This window comes from Pseudorca crassidens, chromosome 8, assembly GCF_039906515.1.
Source record: "Pseudorca crassidens isolate mPseCra1 chromosome 8, mPseCra1.hap1, whole genome shotgun sequence".
NCBI classification, from domain to species: domain Eukaryota; kingdom Metazoa; phylum Chordata; class Mammalia; order Artiodactyla; family Delphinidae; genus Pseudorca; species Pseudorca crassidens.
The window spans coordinates 4,215,976-4,238,787 of NC_090303.1; the positions used below are offsets into that span (position 1 = coordinate 4,215,976).

General features: G+C 51.6%; 1 protein-coding gene across 7 annotated transcripts in view; it reads right to left on the minus strand.

The window, feature by feature from the left end:
* GRB10 (growth factor receptor bound protein 10) overlaps window positions 1-22,812 on the minus strand; it is a 201,202-nt gene that overhangs the window by 31,196 nt on the left and 147,194 nt on the right. For all 7 annotated transcript variants that reach the window (XM_067745662.1, XM_067745661.1, XM_067745664.1 and 4 more), the window contains 6 exons: window positions 14,854-15,010; window positions 6,951-7,066; window positions 5,908-5,976; window positions 4,449-4,586; window positions 2,945-3,055; window positions 1,126-1,224 (listed from right to left, as the gene is read on the minus strand). In XM_067745662.1, the coding sequence (XP_067601763.1) occupies window positions 1,126-1,224; window positions 2,945-3,055; window positions 4,449-4,586; window positions 5,908-5,976; window positions 6,951-7,066; window positions 14,854-15,010 (690 nt within the window). The remainder of the gene's footprint in view (window positions 1-1,125; window positions 1,225-2,944; window positions 3,056-4,448; window positions 4,587-5,907; window positions 5,977-6,950; window positions 7,067-14,853; window positions 15,011-22,812) is intronic.

The window sequence follows — 22,812 nt, forward strand, 5'->3', positions numbered from 1 at the left end:
TCGAACCCATGTCCCCTGCATGGGCAGGCGGATTCTTAACCACTACACCACCAGGAAAGTCCCGTGTACACCTTCTTTCGTTTTACCAGTGACAAGACAAAAAACACAAAGGAAGATTCTGGGAGAGAGGAACACGGGTTGCCTCTCCAGGGAGCCCGTGGCATCTCCAAGGAGTTTTCCGAGCTCAGCCTCCCACTGTCTCTTGATCTAAGTGACTCTGCCGAGAATCTTGGACCAGCTGGACCCTCGTTGAGGGTTGGGGATTTTTGTAAAGAGACACCCAGACCACTGCATGTGGTGGTCACAGCTGAGCAAACACACTTCCCCCACAGGCCCCTTGACTTTGGCCAAGTTCGTCTTGTCAGCTAACCTGTAACTCACGAGGACTTTATGTACCTAAGGAATTCCAGACACGTGGTGTGTGTACGTGCAAAGGAACATTTTGTGGGACATCCAAGTGAGCTGCGCCTGCTGTGCACTGAGCTTGTGCTAAAGGGCGTGTGAAGTCATCTTGGCAATTTCTATGAAATCACTGCCGGGTGCGATCCCACGTGAGGGTCCGTGCAAGACATTTCTTTTAGAATTATTGTCAGGAGACACCATTTCCCTTGAGACTCTACGGTGAGCCACTTGATTCGTTATGTTTCCCTCATGGCCTTGGCTTTCTGAGAATTCGGGAGTCTGACGCTCCGTCAGGAAAACCATTAACCTCCTGATGACCTACGTGCACCCTCCCTGACCCGACTCCCCGGTCTCGACCTTTTTCTTCCTATTGGTTCTCAACCCCCGCCCCACACCCAGGGTACACTTGGTAACATCTGGAGACATTTGGGGTTGTCTCAGCTGCTTGGGGTGCTACTGGCATCTCGGGGAGAGACCAGGGGACTGCTAAATGTCCTGCAAAGCACAGGACGGCCCATTGCCTGGCCCCAAATGCCAACAGTGCCGAGGCTGGGGACTGGCTCTGGTTCCTCTAACGTTAAGGCTCTGTGGGGAGCTTCTGAGACTCTGGAAAAATGTGTGAGGACCCTTGATTCCTGGAGCTGGTGACGGAACGTGGGAGGGTGACAGGCACTGTCCATGGAGGGGGTGCGCTGACGCAGGCGGTGACCGCAGGGGACCCACCTTGAGGAGCCTGAAGGCCGTCATCCAGCACGTCCGGCTCTGCTCGTCCTCGGCACACAGCAACCGCAGCTCCTTGGCCTCGTTCCTGACTCTGTTTGGCTAAAGGAGATGAAGGAAGACCCCGTGAGCATCACAGGGAATCGGACACACACCTTCCGTCAGGCAGGGCTGAGCCCACACACGGCAGGACGTGCCGAGCATCACTCATGCTCTGCCGGGCACGGACCGGCCCCGGGCGGCTGCGGCCACTTAGTACTTAGCTGAGTGGTCAGCCGTCCTCCCACGGGAGGTCCTGGGGGAGACAAACAGGAAAGAAACCACAAGGTGGGGGCGGCTGACGGGGCATCTAGCTCCCTGCAGAGAATGCTGATTCCTGGGTCGGGGACCTGCTCTGGGGTCTCAGAAGGCGGCGTCTTCACTTGCTTCTCAGGAAGACCGAGGACACAGCCGTGGGGAGGGCCTGCTGGGTGAGCCGCCGTGGGGAGAAGCCCCCGGGGCTCAGGGCTTCTGGGGCATCTGAGGACCCGTGGAAAGGCCCAGGGGGTGAGACCAATGTCACCCCAGAGCAGGGGACCAGAGCAGGGCAAGCAGCGGAGGCAGGTGGTCCCACCCAGAGGCAGGGCCAGGCTGCGACGGAGGAAAGCCTGCAGGCATAAGCTTGGCGGGTGTCCACAGGAACCCTCTGACCGCAGGCCCGAGGGTCAGTGCTGGGGGGGACACCGGCCCAGCTCTCCACCTCGGGAATCTGGAGGGGGAGCAGGGCCGGAACGACAGCCCGAGTCCGCTGACGCTGCGGGCGAAGCAGAGGCCGCGACACCCAGCACGTGGGCCGGGGGAAGGAAGCACCGGCCGCCTGGGCCCCGACGGCTCCAGCCCCTCCCGAGGCCACTTCCCACCAGCCTCCCGTGCACCTGCGCCTTTAGCTGGTTTGAAGTCAGTTCGTATTACTTGTAACCAAAGAAGCTTCACCAAGTGAAGCAGAAGACGGCATTTTCGGATGGGACGGGCTCCTTGTGCCCTGTCTCCTCTGCAGGCTCAGGAGGCAGCCTGGCTGGGGGACTCGGGCTCGCTCACTGGCTACCCGATGTGGGCAATGGGGCCGGGTCAGTTCCCACCCTGTGAGCACCTGCGAAGACCCAGGAAGACGACGGAGGTAGAAGCCTCAGTAGAGGGTCTCGTGCACAGTGGGTATTCAGTAAATATCTACTAGTGCGATGCCCAGCATCACCACAGCTTCGCCGACGGGGGAGGAGCGGGCGCCCCCAAAGTGTGGAGAGAAGCCCCCTGTGTGTGCCCGTGCACGCACACACAGGCATGCACACGTATGTCTACATGTGTGCATGTGTTCGTTCACATAGGTGTGTGCAGGTGTGTACATGCACATGCACGAGTGCACATGGGAGCGTATGTGTGAGTTTGTGTCCTCATGCACGTGCACAGAGAGAGGGCAGAGCTGTGGTCACCCCTAGTCTAATGTCCTGGGGACAACAAGCCCACACAGAAGGTGTCAGCTCACTCAGTACGCTGGAGGCCACCCAGTGACAGGCTGGCGGTCCCTAAGCCACTGGGCCCGTCGACGGGCATTGTCCATCACGGACTCTGCTTCTCTCTGAGCATCTGAGCTACTCAAGGACGGACACGTCATAAGCACACAAGAAATATTTTTATATGAATGAATAAATCTAGTGTGAAACTACGTTTCTGTTAAAAACAAACAAACAAAAAAAAGCAGCACCCAAGAAAGGAGGTCCCTGGTTTAATTCCAAAGTGCCTAGTGGGATGCTGTCTGGGCATCTCGGAAGGGCTGCGGATGGGGTACCTTTATGCAGAAGCCATAGTCCGTGGGGGCACCGTACTGCTTCCTGCCAGCCATCAGGGAGAAGATGCGGCTGTCCTCCAGGTCGGCCAGCAGCTGCAAGTGTCTGGGCTCCTGCAGGAAGGTGGTCAGACTTAACGGGGGAGAACTTCTCAGCACAGCCAAGAGCCAGTGTTTCACGCCCCCGTCAACAGAGGGCAGTCTGTGCGTGCTCTCAACACCTCTCCCCTCTGACAGTCTACAGATTATACCCATCGTGTAGAATAAGTGCTAAATTAAAACCACATCCCGCAGCCCCCGTCCAAAAACACCCACCCTCCCAGTTCCCAGACAGAAAACGGTTACAATGTTATTTGACACTGCCAAATCAAAGCCCCATAGAGTGAAAACCAGAAGATCTGGAAGCTAAGGTCAAGGTTCGGAGCACACACTCAAATGCAGGACCCACAGCACCTTTGCTATGCTGCGTGGTCAGAGTCCAGCTGCGTCCGCAACCGTCCCACCTCCTCCTGAACTCCCCATCCCGCATCTGTTGCCTGCTCTAGGCTACACGCATCCCTGGGCTCAGCACCGATGACGATGATGCATAAGCCACACATCAGAGCTGGGAAGTCAGGAAGTTACCCTCCCCACTGCATCTGATGAAGACCCCATCTGCAGAAGGAAGGGCGGCCGGCCACGCCCCTTCTCTCCTGCGGCCACGCCCCTCCCTGGTGACCACGCCCCTTCTCCCAGAGGCCACGCCCCCTCGCCGAAGGCTGCCCGCTGCTCTCCTGACCTCCCAGAGCAGTAGGACTGTGGCCTGATGCTGGGTCAGCACTTTCCCCTGGGGTCCCCAGCTCCTCCCCGCCTCTTTCCTTCGAGAACAGAAGAGACCGCAGCTCTCGGGTGTAAAAGCAAGGCCAAGGTCAGCTGGGTACGTTCCCACGGCAGGCGTCCTCAGACGTTACAGGAAAGAGTAGGTCAGAGGTGCAAAGACACCAAAGGAGACCCTGGCAAGGCCAGCCCACAACACCCCAACTGTCCTCGGAGGCGGGCAGCCGTCTTCCACCCCTCGCCTCCTCTTCCCACTGGGGGTGCGCACAAAACCCCAATTTATTCCACGCAATACCTACAATAACATGTATTAGATTGCCATTAGGGTGGCAATAATCAATCGTATATCCTGCGGCTAGCTTGGATGCCAACTTCCGAATTATAGAAACTAAGTTAGCATCTTTCAAGGGACTCAGGCAGGCAGGAGGCTCTGCTCCCAGCCCACAGAAGGGGCCCGGGCTGGCCAGCTTGGGGGTGGGGCAGTGACACAGCCCCGGGATCCCTAGGTCTGTGTCATCACCTGGTTTCCCAGGTGGGGCTGTGCACCAGGAAATCAGAGTTTAGCTGCTACACAATCAGCTTAATAAGTCACGAGCTGGGCGGAGCCCAGGGTGCAATTTAAAATGAAGCCCACGTTTACTCGGAACCCTCCCAGCCTGGTGCGACCGGCGGTCACGGCTTTAAGACTCACCTTTGAAGCCCCCTTTGTGGAGCAATAGAGGCCGGATCGCCGCAAACACACGTACAGCTTCTTCCACGACTTCCTTCCCAGCTCCTTCACGTGCAAAAAGCCTTGAATCTCAGGACAACTACTGGAGTTTAAAAAATTCTGTTGAAGAGCAAATTTTAAAAGTTAGATAATGCTGACATGAAAATATGGAAGCAGACATATCAGCAACGCTGACACTGGAACATTTTACGAATTAGTAAAATACTGTTTTGGGGTTAAACTGAGTGTTCTCAAGTGATATTTTTCCTTTCAAAAGTCTTAAAATTTCCATCTAAATCGGGGTTCTAAAACATAATTAAGTGTTTAAACATACACAAGCAAATGGACTTCTCTAACTCTGACAGAAAACACAAAGTCATAAATCTCCTAATGGACAGTGTGTTTAAGCATCCTGCCTTTTATTCTGGTTTCCCATAAAAATCCCAGTCTGGTCCTCAGAGCTGGGGCAACAGCAGTGCCAGGAGCACCGATTACGAGCAGGTGGGCTGGGAGTAAGCATCCGGCCGTCACTTTGACCGCGTGCCCTCCAGCGAAAGCTGTGTGTCCAGTGTCTGTCCAGCTCCTGGAACGAACACCCTGGCGACAGCCTGCTCCCCCGCTAAGTCCTCCCACCAGCCACACCTCTTTCTTCAGGGAAGGTAGGTGAGGAACCAGATCTGGGGTGACCCTCGTGGGTCCCCTACACTGACTGAGAGGGACACAGTTCCTCCTGCAGACGGTATGGGCCAACGGGGCAGGTCCCGGTGCCCCCGGGCAGTGCTTCCGGCACCTCAAGACATCACCGTGCACGTTCACCAAGCATCAAGCCGTCTCGGATCAGGCAACTAAAAAGCAGGAAACCACTTTACCCTCCTTGTGCACGGGCCACGATAACTTAGTATGACAACTCTCACCCAGGGCAGGCAGATGCCCTGCGTGGAGGGCCCAGGACACAGCACAGCGGCTTTCAGCTTCCAGAGGCAGAAACACAGCAGGAAAAGGAGGGCTCAGGGCAGACTTCTGCAGGAACTACATTCGAGTACTTTCTCTTACATTCAGTGCCACCTGGAGAGTGCTGGCTGCCTTAGGGAATGGTTTATTCCCTTACTACTTAACGTGCCGTTAAGAGACACGTCTTTAGGGGTGCAGAGGAATATCCTGACTTCCCGGGACAGCATGAGGCAGCAGTAAGCGTGGAGAGGCACCCGATGGCCTCTAGGTCAGTGTATCCTGTTTCTAAGCGCTTGTTTTGCTTTGAAGGAGCCTGGCTACATGCAGCTTTCCCAGGGAAACACTCATTTCTGGTGACTCTAAATTCCACGAGGGGCCAAGGCTCGTACATGAGTAACAACGCAACCGCTCCAGGCTCCTACCAGGCCCCCAGGACAGCCTGAGAGCTTCTACGCAGAGACTCCAGCAGAAGCCTCTTCTTGCCCAGTACCTGCAGAAGCTGGGTCTGACTGCCGTTTGACTGCTGGCACCAGGCAACCATCTGTTCTGGGAAGAAATTCTAGGCCATGGAAAAACAAAGATGTCAGAGGTTAGCTTAAGAGTGGGGAAAAGCATACTTACAGGTATGCCAGTACCGAAAACTTTCCTCCAGGTAAAATTATGTACAATTTGTATTTAAAATGGCAGTGCTTTCTGTCCCTTTATCACACAATGGAGACACTGGCTTCAACGGACTGCATTTTCCCTTCAACGCTGCACCAAGTTTGGAGTGTCTGTGATGCCCACTATGACCCACGTCTGGCACTGCACCAAGGCAGAGGGCTGCCGCGTGTCCTAACTCAGGGACACAGACGCGTGGCATGAGATAAAGAACCCCTGAAACTAGGAGATGCGCAGAGATGTGAAGAGGCCTTTTCTGGTGCATCGCCCAAAAGTAGCTACCAAATTTCTTCCTTTCAATGAAAAAGCAGCTGAACTATCAGAACCAGAAGTTGATGCTGGGACCCCCCCCCCCCACCCAGTTGCTGCTGCTGTAACTCAGAATTAGGACTGGCGCTCACACCACGGCAGGTACGAGCTCCATCCTGATATCCCACAAGGCAAGGGCCCCACCCCGCAAAAAGCAGAAAAGAAAAGAAAAATCAAGGAGAGTAGCTCAACCCACCTGGATTTTGATTTCTCTACTGATTCTTCCCCCAATAATCCCAAAGTAATACTTGCTATTTGCAGAGAATAATGAGTTTTTATTTTGCTGAGTATTTGACTAAGTTACGCCTAGAGACTAAGCCCCTCTCCCACTCCAGCTATTGGGAGAAGGTGATGGTTAGCTCCGGCCAGAACAGAGGCACTTAGTTAAGCATCAGAGAGAGAGTTTCAAGCCAGGATTGCTTAGTTAACTAGCCACTCAGATTCTCAAACCCAACTGCCACCCGTTACATCTCAGTTATTTTGTGACCTGCTACTACGAAACTCAAGTATAAACTGCAAGATTTCAAGAGTGCCAAACCCCAGACTCAAAGAGAAAAGACTCACCGTGGGATTTTTGAAAAACTCGTATTTTGCATAATTCTTCCTGAATAAAAATTGACTTTCACTTGCCATGGTGCTCTCTACCTGGGCCACCAGCTCATGGTCTTCCAAGCACCTTTCTGCAGAGGAAAAGTACTGTGTGAGATAAACAGGCAGAACCTTCAAGGCAGCCTCACAACCAATTACAAAATCTGCTTGACTTTTCTGTTCCTCTTCAAACTTCGTGAGCAAAGACGAGGTCAAGAACCAAAAGTAAACCGAAACCTCTAATGTGTTATCTCAAATGCATAGGAGGTCTTAGGACACAGAGTATGAGGAACTCAGGTCAGTCTTAACTTTCATATACTTCTTCTCAATTTGGCATCAAAAAAAGACTCTGCGCAGGTGATTCTGCCTTTAAATTAAGAAATGTCAACTCTTGGAAAGAACAGGGACTCTAATGACTGGGAAAATGTCCCAAGACACAGGACAGTGGGAAGGCTCTGAGCAAGGAGGACGCACGGGCGGGTGGGTAGAGGTGGGGGGCAGAAGCAGGACGGCTTTGATTTCGTGAAACTCAGCTGCCTAGGAGGGTGTTAGGGCGTAACACGGGAGGGAGTGGGCTACCAGCAGGCAGCCCGTCCCCACGCCCGGCTGTCCGCTGGAGCCCACGCTAATCACGCACACCCCGGAGCTGTTCTCACGGCGGGACTGTGCCGCTGGGAAGGACACACACGTGGCACAGCACTCGGGGGAGCGTGCACGGACACACGCTTCGGTGCCTGACTCAGCAGCGGCATCACCTGGGGCGGTGTTTCCTTCACAGTCCGACACTCTGGCTCCACGTGGAACATGAGAGGCACGTGGCCTGACGCCCTCACGTGTCCCTGCACAGCCTGCTGACCGGGCGGCAGGGAACCAACCACGTTCAATAACAGGATACGCGACAGGAGCAAACGAGCCCAGGGCGGTTTCGACGTGTGAACTGAGGCCCAAACGGCGGAGCAGGAGATGCCACGAAACTGACACGAACGCTCCGTCGGCCCTTCCCAGCTCCCGCTTCCTTGCACACAGCCAGCGCGGAATCCCCAGGAAGGACGAGGTGCAGGGTGAAAGCGTTCCTGAGTCAAAGCCATCTGCGAACGTGGGAGAACTCCTGTCCACGAAGGACAGTCACCAGGCCAGGGGTCTGAGCCGGGCCCCGCGGGCACACAGGGCACACGAGGACGGGCTGTCCTCGGTAGAGACATAGTTAAAGCCTGAAGTTCCTCCCCACGATGAACAGAAAGCTCAGGCACCTCAGGAAGGGCCAGACCTGGCACCACCAGTGAGCCACAGACAGGCTCACTGGTCCCCGGATGAAGCGGGCACTGGCAAGCGATTCAGGAACCGCACACCCTGCCTGAGGACGCCCCCAGGACAGAGGGGAAGAACCAGGGGCAGCCTGAGCACGGTTACAACAGCTATGTCTGCTGCCAAGATAGGGGTTAGCACAATGTCATTCATTTAAGACAAACCCATGACTTTCCTTGAGATTTTTGTTCAGAGAAAACATTTCTGTGGTTATGGGGAAAAAAACAACTATGACCCAATAACCTGCTGATGGCTGGTTTATAGAATTAAAATTTTTTACCAGGTAAAATAAGGAGAAAGAAAAGAGCGAGGTGGACCTAAGGGAGGACAAGGCAGATGTCGAGTTTCAGGGGCACAGGGCCCTCCCAGCGGGAGCCACTGGCTCGATAGGGCCCCAGGATGCTGCAACCCAGGCAGGATCCTCTCTTCCCAGGCCTAGCTACCCTGGTACAGCCGCATACGGCAGCGTGAATAGACTGTCAGCAGTCCCGACAGGAGGTGCTTCTCTGCCCCAGGCCACTCCGCTGACCCCACGAGGCCTGGGAGACCTACAGGTGGAAACCAAGGCCGCTGCACCCTCTGCGGCCAGTGGTGGGACCAGGACTGAGCTCCTCAGAGATGCCAGAGCTGTCGGCCTGGCCTCCCACTGAAGGCCCAGGACCTGTGCTCACAGCTTTTGAAAGGCCACTGGGACAACCTCAGTTCAAAGCTCTTTTTGTCCAGGTCTGATTTTCTCTCTGATTCTAAAGACACATATTTTCAGATGACCTCAGGCAATAGTATTAAACGCTCACATCACCAGCTACAGATGTCATATGATCACAATGGCCTTAAGTAAAACTGCCATGTGACTTTTCATCCAAAAGGACTTTTTGTACAAATGGAAGAGGAAGACGTCCCTCAAAGGGTATCTGTAGTTTTCTGATTTCCGGAACTAAGGCCAGCATCTATGCCGCCACCATACTCTACATGAAAGACATTTAAAACTCAGACAACTCAAAAAAAAAAAGCATATTTTGTAGACTTCTCAATGATGGCCATCCGACTCCTGGGCATATACCTGTACAAAACTCTAATTCAAAAAGATACATGCACCCCTATGTTCACAGCAGCACTATTCACAACAGCCAAGACAGGGAAGCAACCGAAATGTCCATCAGCAGAGGAATGGATAAAGAAGACGTGGTACACAGATATGCATACAACGGAATATTACTCACCCATAAAAAGAATAAAATAATGAACATGGATGCAACCAGAGATTATCATAGTGAAGTACCATTTGATATCGCTTACGTGTGGAATCTAAGGTATGGCACAGATGAACCTACCTACGAAACAGAAACAGACTCACAGAGATCAGACTTGTGGTGCCGAAGGGGGAGTGGGGGAGAGAGAGGGAAGGATCGGGAGTTTGGGGTCAGTAGATGCAAACTAGCATATACAGGATGGATGAACAACAAGGTCCTACTGTATAGCACAGGGAACTATACTCAACATCCTGTGATAAACCATAATGGAAAAGAATATAAAAAATGATGTATATACGTGGATAACTGAGTCGCTCTGCTGTACAGCAGAAATGAACACAACACTGTACATCAACTACACTTCAACTAAAAAAAGCAGCGTATCTTACTTCTGGGGCCGTGCAGCAGACACAAGAGTCCTCGGCAGAAACCTGGGCGGTCCCGAGGGGTGAGGTGGGGCTGGCAGACCCAGCACCCAGCCGAGGGCACTGGGAGGCGTCAGCATCCCACCTCACTGCCCCCTGAAGCCCCTCACCGCCTGGCGCAGCCCACGTCACAGAGACGGGAGCGCTGAACAGCTGCCCCGGGCTTCCCGGGCTGTGCGGAGCTGTGTGCAGCAGAACACGCCCACAGCAAACATCCTGACGTCTGGATCTGCCCCGTAAGCAGCCTCCCCGCTAGGTGTGTATTTTAGTGGGGAAAGGGTGTCATTTGGTGCCTTTCAGAGGTAACAGACACAGAGACAGAGATAGAAAAGGATCAGCCTGCAGAGGCCGCTCTGAGCCCCAAGGCTGAAGGCAAGGCGGCCGCTCCTCCCCGGCCGGTCTGTGCACATGTCAGCATCTGGAGGCACCGGTCACGCCACAGGGCGGCCGTCACGCCCTTCTCATCTGACCAGGAACAAACCCAGAGCAGCGAACAGCCCGAGGAAGGGTTCCTGCTTCTTCCTGAGGTGTTTCGTCCTGATTCACACGACAACAGAACCCCCCAAATCCTTGAGGTGCACAGGACCCGGCTGTGACCCTCCTCGGTGACGGTGCCCCAGGCTTAAAATTAAGTCCCAGCCTCTCCCGCTGACCCACTCTGACGCCCGTGGTCACTCAGGGCCTGCCTGTGGGAGCCGCTGCACTCCCAGGGGGATGGAGCTTACAGGTGGGCCCATCTTCAAGTTCACGGGGGGCACCAAGATGCTATTTTTCATGCCAAAGTTCCTGTTTTTCGAGATTCCTTTAAAATACAGTTTGTGTACTTGATACAGCTGCAGGCTGGCTGTGTAACATCCCTATGCCCTCTACCTATTAAGGTGTCCTGGCTGAAGTGAGCCTGGCTGCTCACCTGCAGACAGGAGGGCAACGGCCCCATCCCAGCCCCTGCTGGCTGGACTCGGGGGCTGTCCGGTGGCACTGGCTGGGGACAGTGGTTCCACGTCTGAGCTCTACCCAAAATACTGGAGCCGAAACATCCCATCCAGGCTGGACTTTTGAGGCCAGTAATGGTTGGAGAGATCAGGAAAGGTATGAGTTCCCGGGAAATCAGGAAACACAGGACACGGTCACCTAAGACCACTATGCACTCAGGGCTCTGCCCCAACTCTTCAAACCAGCAAGTGGTGCAGGAGCCCACACTGGGGACCAGGAAGGGCCCTTGGACCTGGCTCTGGCAACAAGCCCAGTTCAGAGAGATGGCAGAGAGGGTCCTTCCAGCAAGAGATGCTGCCCGCGCCGGCAGCTGCCGCGGTTCCTGCCCCTCTGTGAGCCTGATGCTCTGGCCCCGCGGGTACCCTCGGGGGCTGCGGACCTCACACACGCACGTGGTCTCCTGCTAGTGGAAAGGAAGCCGTCTCGAATGGCCATCCTGGAAACTGCCCCATGTCTCCTAAATCATCGCTCGTTTCTGAGCGCGAAAAGGTTTAATACTGTTAAGGATATGATATCTAGCTGCAAAGATCGGCATCGTAATTGTGCTTGGAAATCCTCAATTTCTAAGGCTATACATCAACTCAGTGCTGTAAGAGTGGGCTGCTCACCCCTCCATTACTGGGGACTGGTGGAACCACCGGCCTTAGGGATCTGCAAGCATCATCTCCCTTCGGCCTGAGCCGCCAGCCTCGTGTATGTGCAGGTCCCAGGAGCATCCCCGACGTACACCCCATGAGAAAGTGACCTTCTAAAGGGAGAATCAGTGACTGGGGAGGCAGGGCTGGTGGCTCTGCCCTGAGAATGGGGGCGGCGGACTCGTGTGCCAGGGGACACAGGAACACGCCCAGGACGCTGTCAATCACAGAGAACGCTGCACACCCCACCCAAGGGGGTTTATGCTGAAACACCACAGGGAGCCGTGAAAGGCCCTCCCACAGCCCTGCCCCACGGGAGGCATCAAACAGGGAACTGGACCTTCCTCTTCCCACCACTGGGCATCTGACCATTACATGCTGGCGGATAATGGAAGGAAGAGGATTTTCACCTAAATAACAACTTAACGGATCAAAACCAATATTAAATCATAGGCTTGGATCACAAACAAGAACTGGCAGGGAAGACACAGGGCCGGGGATGCAATAAGCTCTGTGTGGAGAGTGGGAGGTTTCCCTGGGCCCTGCCCTTGCAGGAGGGCATGACTGACTTGGTGGAACTAACACCTGCAGAACCCAGGCATCAGGACAATGCGTCCCCTCGCTGCTCCTGAGAAAGGAGCTCGTGGGAGAAGGGGAGGAAGACTCCTCTAAGGGGGCTTCGTGCATCTGAAGGTCAGCTCACTGATTTCTTTTTGTCAACCAGGATCTAAAATTTGATCCACATGTTCTTTTTTATTTGTTTCATCATTTTACTTGCCCCTCTCCTTTTTTTCTTTTCTTCCCTTTTTACTTGGTTTTATAATAAACTATTGTCCCCTAAAGGGGAGTATGTCAATCCATCTGTGAATAAGAGAAAGAATACAGAATAAAACGTATGGACATCACATCTCTGAGAGTGGTGTGTGCATGTGCATTTCGTATTTTACTCCCTCAGAATAAATTTTCAACTGATTGATCATTTTCCAAGTTTATCGTCTACTATACGATGCTGCAGAAATCAAGTGCTACCACATAACAATGGAATCAGAATTTCTCAAGCAGTCCCTATGGGACAATGTTCTGTGTATCTGCATCCATTCCGTTATGTTCTCTAGGTGTGGACAGTGATATTCACGTATTATAATATCTACAGAAGTTTTTTCATAGTTCTTTTCAAATTAAAAGCACAGTCAGACTTTTGAATGGTCTTTCAACAATATTCGTTACTTATATTTGGCTCCAACTATGCAGATGCATTTTTAAAATTACAGTAAGTCCCCTACATACGAATGAGTTCCGTTCCGAGAGTGCATTCGTAAGTCCAGTCTGTTCATAAGTCCAAAAAATTAGCCTAGGTACCCAACTAACAGAGTCGGCTGCATAGTACTGTACTGTGATAGGTTTACAATACTTTTCACACAAATAATACATAAAAACAAACAAACACAAAAAATAAAGAAAACATTTTTAATCTTATAGCACAGTCCCTTGAAAAGTACAGTGGTACAGTACAACGGCTGGCACACAGGGGCTGGCATCGAGTGAACAGGAAGAAGAGTTACTGACTGGAGGAGGGAGAGGAGGTGGGAGATGGTAGAGCTGAAGGATCGACAGCAGTAGGAGAAGGAGGGCAAGCTGCAACTTCACTCACGCCTGATGTTGATGGAATGCACATTTGCATCTTTGAAAGTTCGCAACTTGAAGGTCTGTATGTAGGGGACTTACTGTAATTCTCTATGTGTGTGTGTATGCATGTATATGGGTATATATACACGTGTATGCATGCATGTGTATATGTATCTGTATATACATGTGTGTGCACGTGTGTCCATAAAAACTGCAGGGTTCCGACTACTGTTTAGTTTCCAAATTACTTGTGTGTCAACAGATGCTTTTGGTGACCCTATCAGACCACTCGGGACCATTTATGGATGTCTCAAACTGGAGCTTGCCAGCCGGTCGCTGTGCTGTGGCACCACTGAATGTACCTGTCAGGAGAAGGCTGCTGGGGACGAAGGACAAAGCATCTGATGACACACAAGTGCACTGAAGATCCGTAGTGACGGGAAAGAAACAAGGTGGAGTTCTTAGCGTTCACTTTACAACGCACACTGTCTGATAGCACAGGGGAGCCAGAACACGTGACTTCCAGCAACGCCAACTCAAATGTACCTCGTGTCATGTAACCTTAGACTGTACGATATGAGTTGCCCAAATGCCATTTAGTGAAAGAATATTCCAGACCTAGAGGCTTAATTTCAATTTCTTTGTCATTCTTAAAGGTCAAGAGAAAAATGTTAAACTATGGGAAGAAGTTTGCAAGCGGTGTAGTTTTTCTCTCCTTCGAGACACAGAAGAAAATAGAGCTGTTGATTCAGAAAAAATTCTAGTTTTAAATATGTGCCTATGATTTGGAAGCACCGTACGTTATCCAAAAAGAATTTCAACGGAAGTCTGAAAAGCTTCTTTACCTGAAAATAAGCCGCCTAAACCAAACAAACCAACCAATCAAAGACCTCAATGAGTTCTGTAAATAGCACCTATTTAAAAATAATCTCTTGCTCTCTCGAATCACTCAGAGACACTGTGTGAGACTCAAGCTTAGGTGACATTGCTTTATGGCAACCCTCGACTCCCGGGGGCCTCCCCGTGCCCTCCTACAGGCTGTCACCATGGCTCCCCGACCCCGTCAGGTAGAGAGCTGCTCTCTGCAGTGATGCCAGAATCTCCCCAGGGCGCCTCCGGCTGCACACCCAGACCACAGGTGTGCAGCGAGCCCCTGAGCCACTCACAGCGACTCCTGCGGACAAGTCACAGGGACCCTTCCCTCCTCCTGTGGCTGAGCTCTTGGGAGTTACTGCTTCAAACTGTGCAAGAGCGAGATTCTGAAAGCACCAGGGGAGAGAGGCCTGGGAGGGAGGAAGGTGAGATTTTAGGAAAAAGAGGCAGGAGCATGGAGGACGACACACAGACCGCCTGCTACGCTGGCTGGCAGGGGACACTGCAGTGACAGTCTGGCATCTGGCGGCAGAGGTCTTCACCTGAAGGCCCACCGAGCACCCCACTGCTCCCCCCCACCTGGAGCTGCTGCCCCCCACCGGAGCTGCTCCCCCCCACCTGGAGCTGCTCCCCCGCAACCGGAGCTGCTCCCCCCCACCCGGAGCTGCTGCCCCCCACCGGAGCTGCTCCCCCCCACCTGGAGCTGCTCCCCCCCCGGAGCTGCTCCCCCCCTACCCGGAGCTGCTCCCCCCCACCCGGAGCTGCTCCCTACCTAATCCCAGGTGCGGGTGGTGCTCCACCAGCGTCCAGCTGTTGTCGTCCACACAGTGACTTCTGTAAACCAGCAACTGGCACAGGTCCCTGGCTGTCGTGTCCGCCAGTATCTCCACCACTTTGCTCGTCCCGTCTTCGCTAAAGACTTTAACATCCTGCAACACAAGGCGGTGACACTTACAGATGAACAACCTTGGGTTTTCAGAAATAAACACTGAAACAAAATAAACAGGAAATGTGTGGACAGCAGCGCTCCAACACATGTATAATTGTTCTTCCAGGCGGCAGGTGACCAGAGGCTGCGGGTCTGCAGGCCACGCCCATCGACACTCCCCTTCCCTTCTCCGCCCCCGCCCCCACCCGTGGATGCGCAGGGCACCGTGGGATCACAACACAGGCTCTTACAACACCCAAGACACCTCGGGGACACATGGCCAAACCAGAGTGTGTGAGCTACTTCTCTACCACCTGTCTTGGGAAGCAACAGAATTCCTTTAAAATACTGCTGGCGGTCTTGGAACTGGACATTTTACACTTGAACCAATTGTGAGAACAAACAAAGCAACAGAAGGCCCGCAGAAATCCTAACTTTCCGCGACTCCAGCTGTTCTCCGTTTCTAGGGTCCTCAGTGCAGCAGACAGCACCCAGTGCCTCCTCCTGTCACCGCCACTCACCTCGTGCTCATTGAGGTGTAGGGAGAAGATGAGAAGAAGTAATGTGAATATGCTGAAATTGAAAATACTAAAATGATGGGCATAGTAAGAGCAGTCACAAAACCCTCTGGCCCCACCCCCTACAAAATTACAAGCCACCTTAGTTTTCCCAGTGTTGTTCAAAGCCATGACCTACCAACAGCTCCCAGGCAAGGGGCTGGCCAAGCAGAAACCCAGAGGACCAAAAACCTACCCTGCGCCAGCTGCAGAGCTGACGGGGTACCGCCTTTAGGGGAACCGTGAGATGCTTCAAGAAATCTTACCTCAACGGCATGGAAAAAGCAGTCCGAGGAACGAGACGGCATTTTAAATCGAGACTGTCCCTGCAGGGGAGTGTGTCCCGGCCTTCTCCCACTGTCCCTGGCAGGCAGGGACCCCTCTCCGGGCACCAATAGTGGGGACGGAGCCCCAGCGGGCAGGCTGTCTCTGGGCAGCAGGGAAGCGGCTATGAGGCTGCCTCGGGCTCAGTCCTCTAGCTCGTGAATCAAGCCACGAGGGGCAGACCAATCAGGTCCCTGGCCGGGCCTGATGCAATCGCCCCCCACTCCCACTCCGGTGCCCCCGCCCGAGGCGGAGGTGATGACAACCCAACGACAACACAAGGCTCAGACAAACACTCCAGAAAAACCCCTGCTCATTCTTTCCCATGGCAGTGAACTAACAGGCAGGACACTCGGCCTGAGCACGTGTGTCCTCTGAACTCAGGCCTGTCTGCCAAATCGCTCAGCAACCTTGATCCCTGCAACCCATGCTGTCACTTGCGAGTCTGGAGCTGGAGCTCTCTGTGTCCTGAGTGTTAGCTGGTCTTAAAGAACTGGCCGCAGCTCTCTGTCTGTCTGTCTCTCTCTCCGTCCTTTTTCCCGTGTTTTTGATCAAGTGCAGACTTTGAACGTTTATTTCCACAGCACGGAGTCTGGCAGGGCAGTGAGTTGCTGGGATGACGTCCCACGGGGATGGCACGTTCCCACAAGGACCGTCCCAGCCGCCGTAAGGCTCACTCAGCCGGAGGGGAGGCAGGACCAGCCCGGGGGACAGAGCCCTTCAGCAGGGCAGGGTCCCTGCCCCCGCTGTTCCTGCCACCTCCCTGCCAGCCCCCCAACCCGGGCTGGGTCAGGACTGAGGGGTCTGCTTACAGCTCACATTTATCTTTAAAGAAATCCACCCCCTGTCTTTTCTGGAATTGATGTTTCACTCAGTGACAGCTCTACTTCTCCAAAACCAATTAAATATGCAAACACAGCTGTCATGACTAAGTATATAAAAATAAAATTTAATTTCAACAGAGAAGATGTCTCTGGTCTATAGGTAAACACTTTGTGAGAACAAATGCATTAACATAAAAGAAAAACAAATTTAAAAAAAGCAATGAATTCATACAATTCCTTATATATATGCTAATTATATATAATTACATACATACATAACGTACGCTACAGCAGTGCGTGCATACAACCACCCAATCAACTACCCTAATTCTCCTTCTTTCCTAAGTTTCTAAGTGAGCTTATCTGTGACTACAGTGAACACTATTTTCCCTAGGAAACTTAAAGTAGGTTGAAGTGTGTTTCCCATCTCTCTCTCCAAGTCTTTTCCTGCCCAAATCATCCACAGCACCAGCTTTTAAACCTTCTTTTCAGCCCTGCTGCACTTTTCTTTAAACTCTCTCCCTCACTTCTCTGTTGCTCCGAGGCCATGCCCCCGAAGGTCTATATATAGTCCGAGTATTAAAATCTAAGATGTGCTTTGTCATATGGCCACGTCCCCGGCTTTCAGATCCCCAGAGCCGGCTGGGGGAGGGCCAGGAGGGGAAGCTGGGTCCGGGCTGCAGGCCTGCGACAGGGACAGACACAGAGGGACACAGGCTCCAGGACAGGACCTCGAATCCTGCACTGTCCATGCTGCTCCTGGTCACGCTGTCCAGCTACCTCCCCCAACTCACCAGGGCCAGCTGACCACAGGCGAAACAGGCCCCAAGACAGACAGACAGACAAGCAAGCCACCACACACCCCTGCAGTCTCACACTGGGAGCACGTCTGGAGCTCCAGGTGACAGTATCTGTAACGAATACACACGCACAAAGGAAGCTGTCCCCACTGCGCCTCTAGAGCCGGCAGCTCTGGAAGCAGCATTCTGCATTGTGCCCACTGGCCCTGCAGCCGGCTCCTGGGCGGTGCTGGGGCTCATTCTGGAAGCAAACGAGGGTTTCCATCTCAACCTTCAGCGCGACGGGCCTGGGCCGAAGGACGCCAGGGAGCAGGCTGAGGCCCGCAGGTCAGACGCTCGCCCATCCTGTGAGGGCGGGATGCAGAAGCGCCTCCCCTGCGAGCCGGCCGAGGCCTCCGCCCCACCGCTTCACAGTTCAGCCAGGAGATCAATACCAAGGGCACATATGCATCTGGGGTAAAACTTCCAGGGAACACACGGGTGGATCTGGGTCCTGCCAGGATCGGGGAGAACTCCGAGCGATCCGCAGTGCCAGCCCGGCCCAGCCCCTCCCTGGCTGTGACCCCAGTGATGGAAGGTGAACCATCACTCATGGCCCCCTTGGCCCAGGCGGGGCTTCAGGGGAGATGTTCTAGGATCAGACCCGCTGCAGTCCGGCCTCGTCACCGACTAGCCGTGGGAACGTGGCTTACTGGCCCAGCCTGTCTGTGCCTCACCCTTCTCATCTGTAAAATGGGGAATCTGTCAGCAGCATCTGCCTTACAGGGTCAGCCTGCCTTGGGTCAACGGGAGCCTCTCCTGAAAAGCTCCCAGCCACCTGTGCCTGCCTCCGGGGTGCCCTCGGACGGACCAAGGACCTGGGGACAAGGCAGGTTCCCACCGAAGGCCTGAGACCCAGCAGCGGCGGGTGGGGATGGCGGGATCCTGACAGCCACGACCGACTCAGGTGTGCGGTTCTGAGAAAGCAAACCCATGACGGGTAAGATGCACCGGGAGCAACTCAATTGGAAAAACCAACCACTGAAACTTCAACTTCTGTTTCTGCACCACAAAGGAAATTAAGTAGCTAATTGCTTTTAAAAATAAAACAATAATTTATTAAGAGTAACCTATACGGGAAAAGAATCTGAAAAAGAATAGATGCGGTGAGTCCCCTACATACGAGAGTTCCGTTCCAAGAGCACGTTCGTAAGTCCAATTTGTTCGTAAGTCCAACAGATTAGCCTAGGTACCCAACTAACACAGTCAGCTGTATAGTACTGTACTGTGGGTTTACAATACTTTTCACACAAATAATACATTAAAAAACACACAAAAAATAAAGAAAACACTTTTAATCTTACAGTACAGTACCTTGAAAAGTACAGTGGTACAGTACAACAGCTGGCACACAGGGGCTGGCATCGAGTGAACAGGCAAGAAGAGTTACCGACTGTAATCGTTAGAGAAATGCAAATCAAAACGACAATGAGGTATCATCTCACACCAGTCAGAATGGCCATCATCAAAAAATCTAGAAACAATAAATGCTGGAGAGGGTGTGGAGAAAAGGGAACACTGTTGCACTGCTGGTGGGAATGTGAATTGGTACAGCCACTATGGAGAACAGTATGGAGGTTCCTTAAAAAGCTAAAAATAGAACTACCATACGACCCAGCAAGGCCACTACTGGGCATATACCCTGAGAAAAACATAATTCAAAAAGAGTCATGTACCAAAATGTTCATTGCAGCTCTATTCACAATAGCCCAGAGATGGAAACAACCTAAGTGTCCATCATCGGATGAATGGATAAAGAAGATGTGGCACATATATACAATGGAATATTACTCAGCCATAAAAGGAAACAAAATTGAGTTATTTGTAATGAGGTGGATAGACCTAGAGTCTGTCATACAGAGTGAAGTAAGTCAGAAAGAGAAAAACAAATACCGTATGCTAACACATATATATGGAATTTAAGGGAAAAAAATGTCATGAAGAACCTAGGGGTAAGACAGGAATAAAGACACAGACCTACTAGAGAATGGACTTGAGGATATGGGGAGGGGGAAGGGTGAGCTGTGACAGGGCGAGAGAGAGGCATGGACATACACACACTAACAAACGTAAGGTAGATAGCTAGTGGGAAGCAGCCGCATAGCACAGGGAGATCAGCTCGGTGCTTTGTGACCGCCTGGAGGGGTGGCATAGGGAGGGTGGGAGGGAGGGAGACGCAAGAGGGAAGAGATATGGGGACATATGTATATGTATAACTGATTCACTTTGTTATAAAGCAGAAACTAACACACCATTATAAAGCAATTATACCCCAATAAAGATGTTTAAAAAAAAAAGAAAAGAGTTACTGACTGGAGGAGGGAAAAGAGGTGGGAGATGGTAGAGCTGAAGGGTCGTCAGCAACAGGGGACGGAGGGCGAGCTGCAACTTCTCTCATGCCTGAGGTTCTGGTTCCTTGCTGGATTCAATTCTATCTACCCTCTTCAAAGAACGATCCAGTGGTATCTGGGTAGTAGCTCTGTTTTTCTCGTCATAGATGACACGGTAGCACTGGATTACATGCTGAACGGCTGCAACCTTTGCGTACCGTTCCACGTTTGGGTCCTGTGCCTCAAAAACTAACAGTGCCTCCTCAGATAAAGAAAATCCCCTGCCACTTCCTGCATCGTGAATCTCTTCGGTTCTGCAGTTACTTCTTCTTCCTCTTGTACCTCTTCGTCCTTTCTCTGGGCCTCCAATTCCATCAGGTCTTCATTAGTAACCTCCTCGTGTTGCACGGCAAGGAGTTCAATGAAGTCGTCCTCTTGCAGATCTAGCTTGAAATAAAGACACTGTACTACTGTACTCTGTTATACAGTACTACTGTACAGTAAGTACACGAAAGCACAACCCCCTGTGCAGGATGCATGCACGTGACAATGTATACCAGACACGTGAACTAACTTACATGACTGGATATGCAAATGCACATTCGCGTCTTTGAAAGCTCACAACCTGAAGGTTTGTATGTAGGGGACTTATGGTATATGTATGTGTATAACTGAATCACTTTGTTAGTACACCTGAAACTAACACAACATTGTAAATCAACTATACTCTAATATAAAATAAAAATTAAAAAAGAAACAGAGAAAAGAGCAAATCAATTTCAAGGCAACAGCCACTTCAATACTTATGAGAACGTATGCCATCTGCATGGCATAATTCTGATTCTGAAATTTGTAATAAATTCCTTGACCATACTGCTTTTGTGGTATAAATGATAAAAAGAAAGAAACTTTGAATTAAAAAAGGAAGTAATATTAAAGAGGGCATAATTATGCCACCAGCCTGAGATCCTTTCGTTTCAGGGTTAGCAGGGGGAGGCAGGCTACCTAGCCCTCTGACTGGCTTGGCACCAGGGCCCGTCTTAAAAGCCCCGAAGTGGTAATAGAAGGTTCTGTCCTTCCTGGAGCTCTGTTGATGCCTTTTATGCATTCATCGTATGGAGAGGGAAGTAAGAGCCTAAATCTTGGCAAACGTGCAGGAAGGAGTTTAGGAACAGTTAGGGTTGAAGGTACGTCGTATCCACGGTCGTGGTCTCCAGCAGGCAGAGAGAGGTTGGGGCCTCCTCCCTGCTGTCACCCGCACTCCTGCTTCGGGCCCCGGACACTCCCTGCTGGGCACGTGCAGGCTCAGGATCTTGTCTGAATTCCACAGACTCTTGACTTTGACTGAGATCAACCCGTGAAAACAGCAAATGGAGGATTCTCAGCCCTTTGCCCCAGACCTGTCCCAGGTGCAGGACGTCCTGGGGGGGACAACAGCCTCCAGGTGCCTGGGCTGAGCAGAGCAGAGGGCCCCCAACCCTGCAGAGAAACCCAGAGAGTCTGCAGGGTCTGAGCTGGGGCGTTCGAGCGGCTTTGTCTCAGTTCTTCATCTTCCAACTTACTTCTTAGTTCAAAAGCTCCCTGGGTCCTGTTTCAATGCATTTTTCTAAGTGAGGATGTAAGCTGGGCTTTTCAGTAACTCCCGAAGCCTCCTGTAAATGCTAGGGGTAAACACTTAGGAAGAAGCCAGGCTGTATCCAAGGGCCACGAGGGGGCGTCCACGGTGGGAGGGTCAATATTGAAAGGGAGGCACATGAAAAGATGTTCCACATGGCTAATTATTAGAGAAACACAAATCAAAACTACCATGAGGTACCACCTTATACCAGTCAGAATGGCCATCATCAAAAAGTCTACAAATCATAAATGCTAGAAAGGATGTGGAGAAAAGGAAACCCTCCTACACTGTTGGTGGGAATGTAAATTGGTACAGCCATTATGGAGAACAGTACAAAGGTTCCTTAAGAAACTAAAAACAGAACTACCATATGAACCTGCAATCCCATTCCCAGGCATATATCTGGAGAAAAATGTGGTCCGAAAGGATACATGCACCCCAATGTTCATAGCAGCACTATTTACAACAGTCAAGTCATGGAAGCAACCTAGATGTCCAACGACAGATGAATGGATGAAGAAGATGTGGTACATATATACCATGGAACATTACTCAGCTATAAAAAAGAATGAAATAATGCCCTTTGCAGCAACATGGATGGACCTAGAGATTGTCATACTAAGTGAAGTAAGCCAGACAGAGAAAGACAAACACCATGTGATATCACTTATATATATGTGGAATCTAAAATATGACACAAGTGAACTTATCTACGAATCAGAAACAGACTCACAGACACAGAGAACTTAGGGCTATCAAAGGGGAAAGGGAGGGGTGGATTAATTAGGAGTTTGGGATTAGCAGATACAAAGTACTATATATAAAGTAAACAACAAGGTCCTATTATATAGCACAGGGAACTATATTCAATATGTTGTAATAAACCATAATGGAAAAGGATCTGAAAAAGGATACACACACACACACATGTAGAAGTGAATCAGTTCGGTGTATACCTGACACAACACAACACTGTGAATTAACTATACTTCAATAAAGAAAAAATATCAAAAGGGACTTGAGGACACAGTGGGAAAGGGGAAGCTGGGACGAAGTGAGAGAGTGGCATGGACATATATACACTACTAAATGTAAAATCGATAGCTAGTGGGAAGCAGCCGCATAGCACAGGGAGATCAGCTTGGTGCTTTGTGACCACCTAGAAGGGTGGGATAGGGAGGGTGGGAGGGAGACGCAAGAGGGAGGAGACATGAGGATATATGTATACGTATAACTGATTCACTTTGTTAGAAAACAGAAACTAACACACCATTGTAAAGCAATTATACTCCAATAAATATGTAAATATAT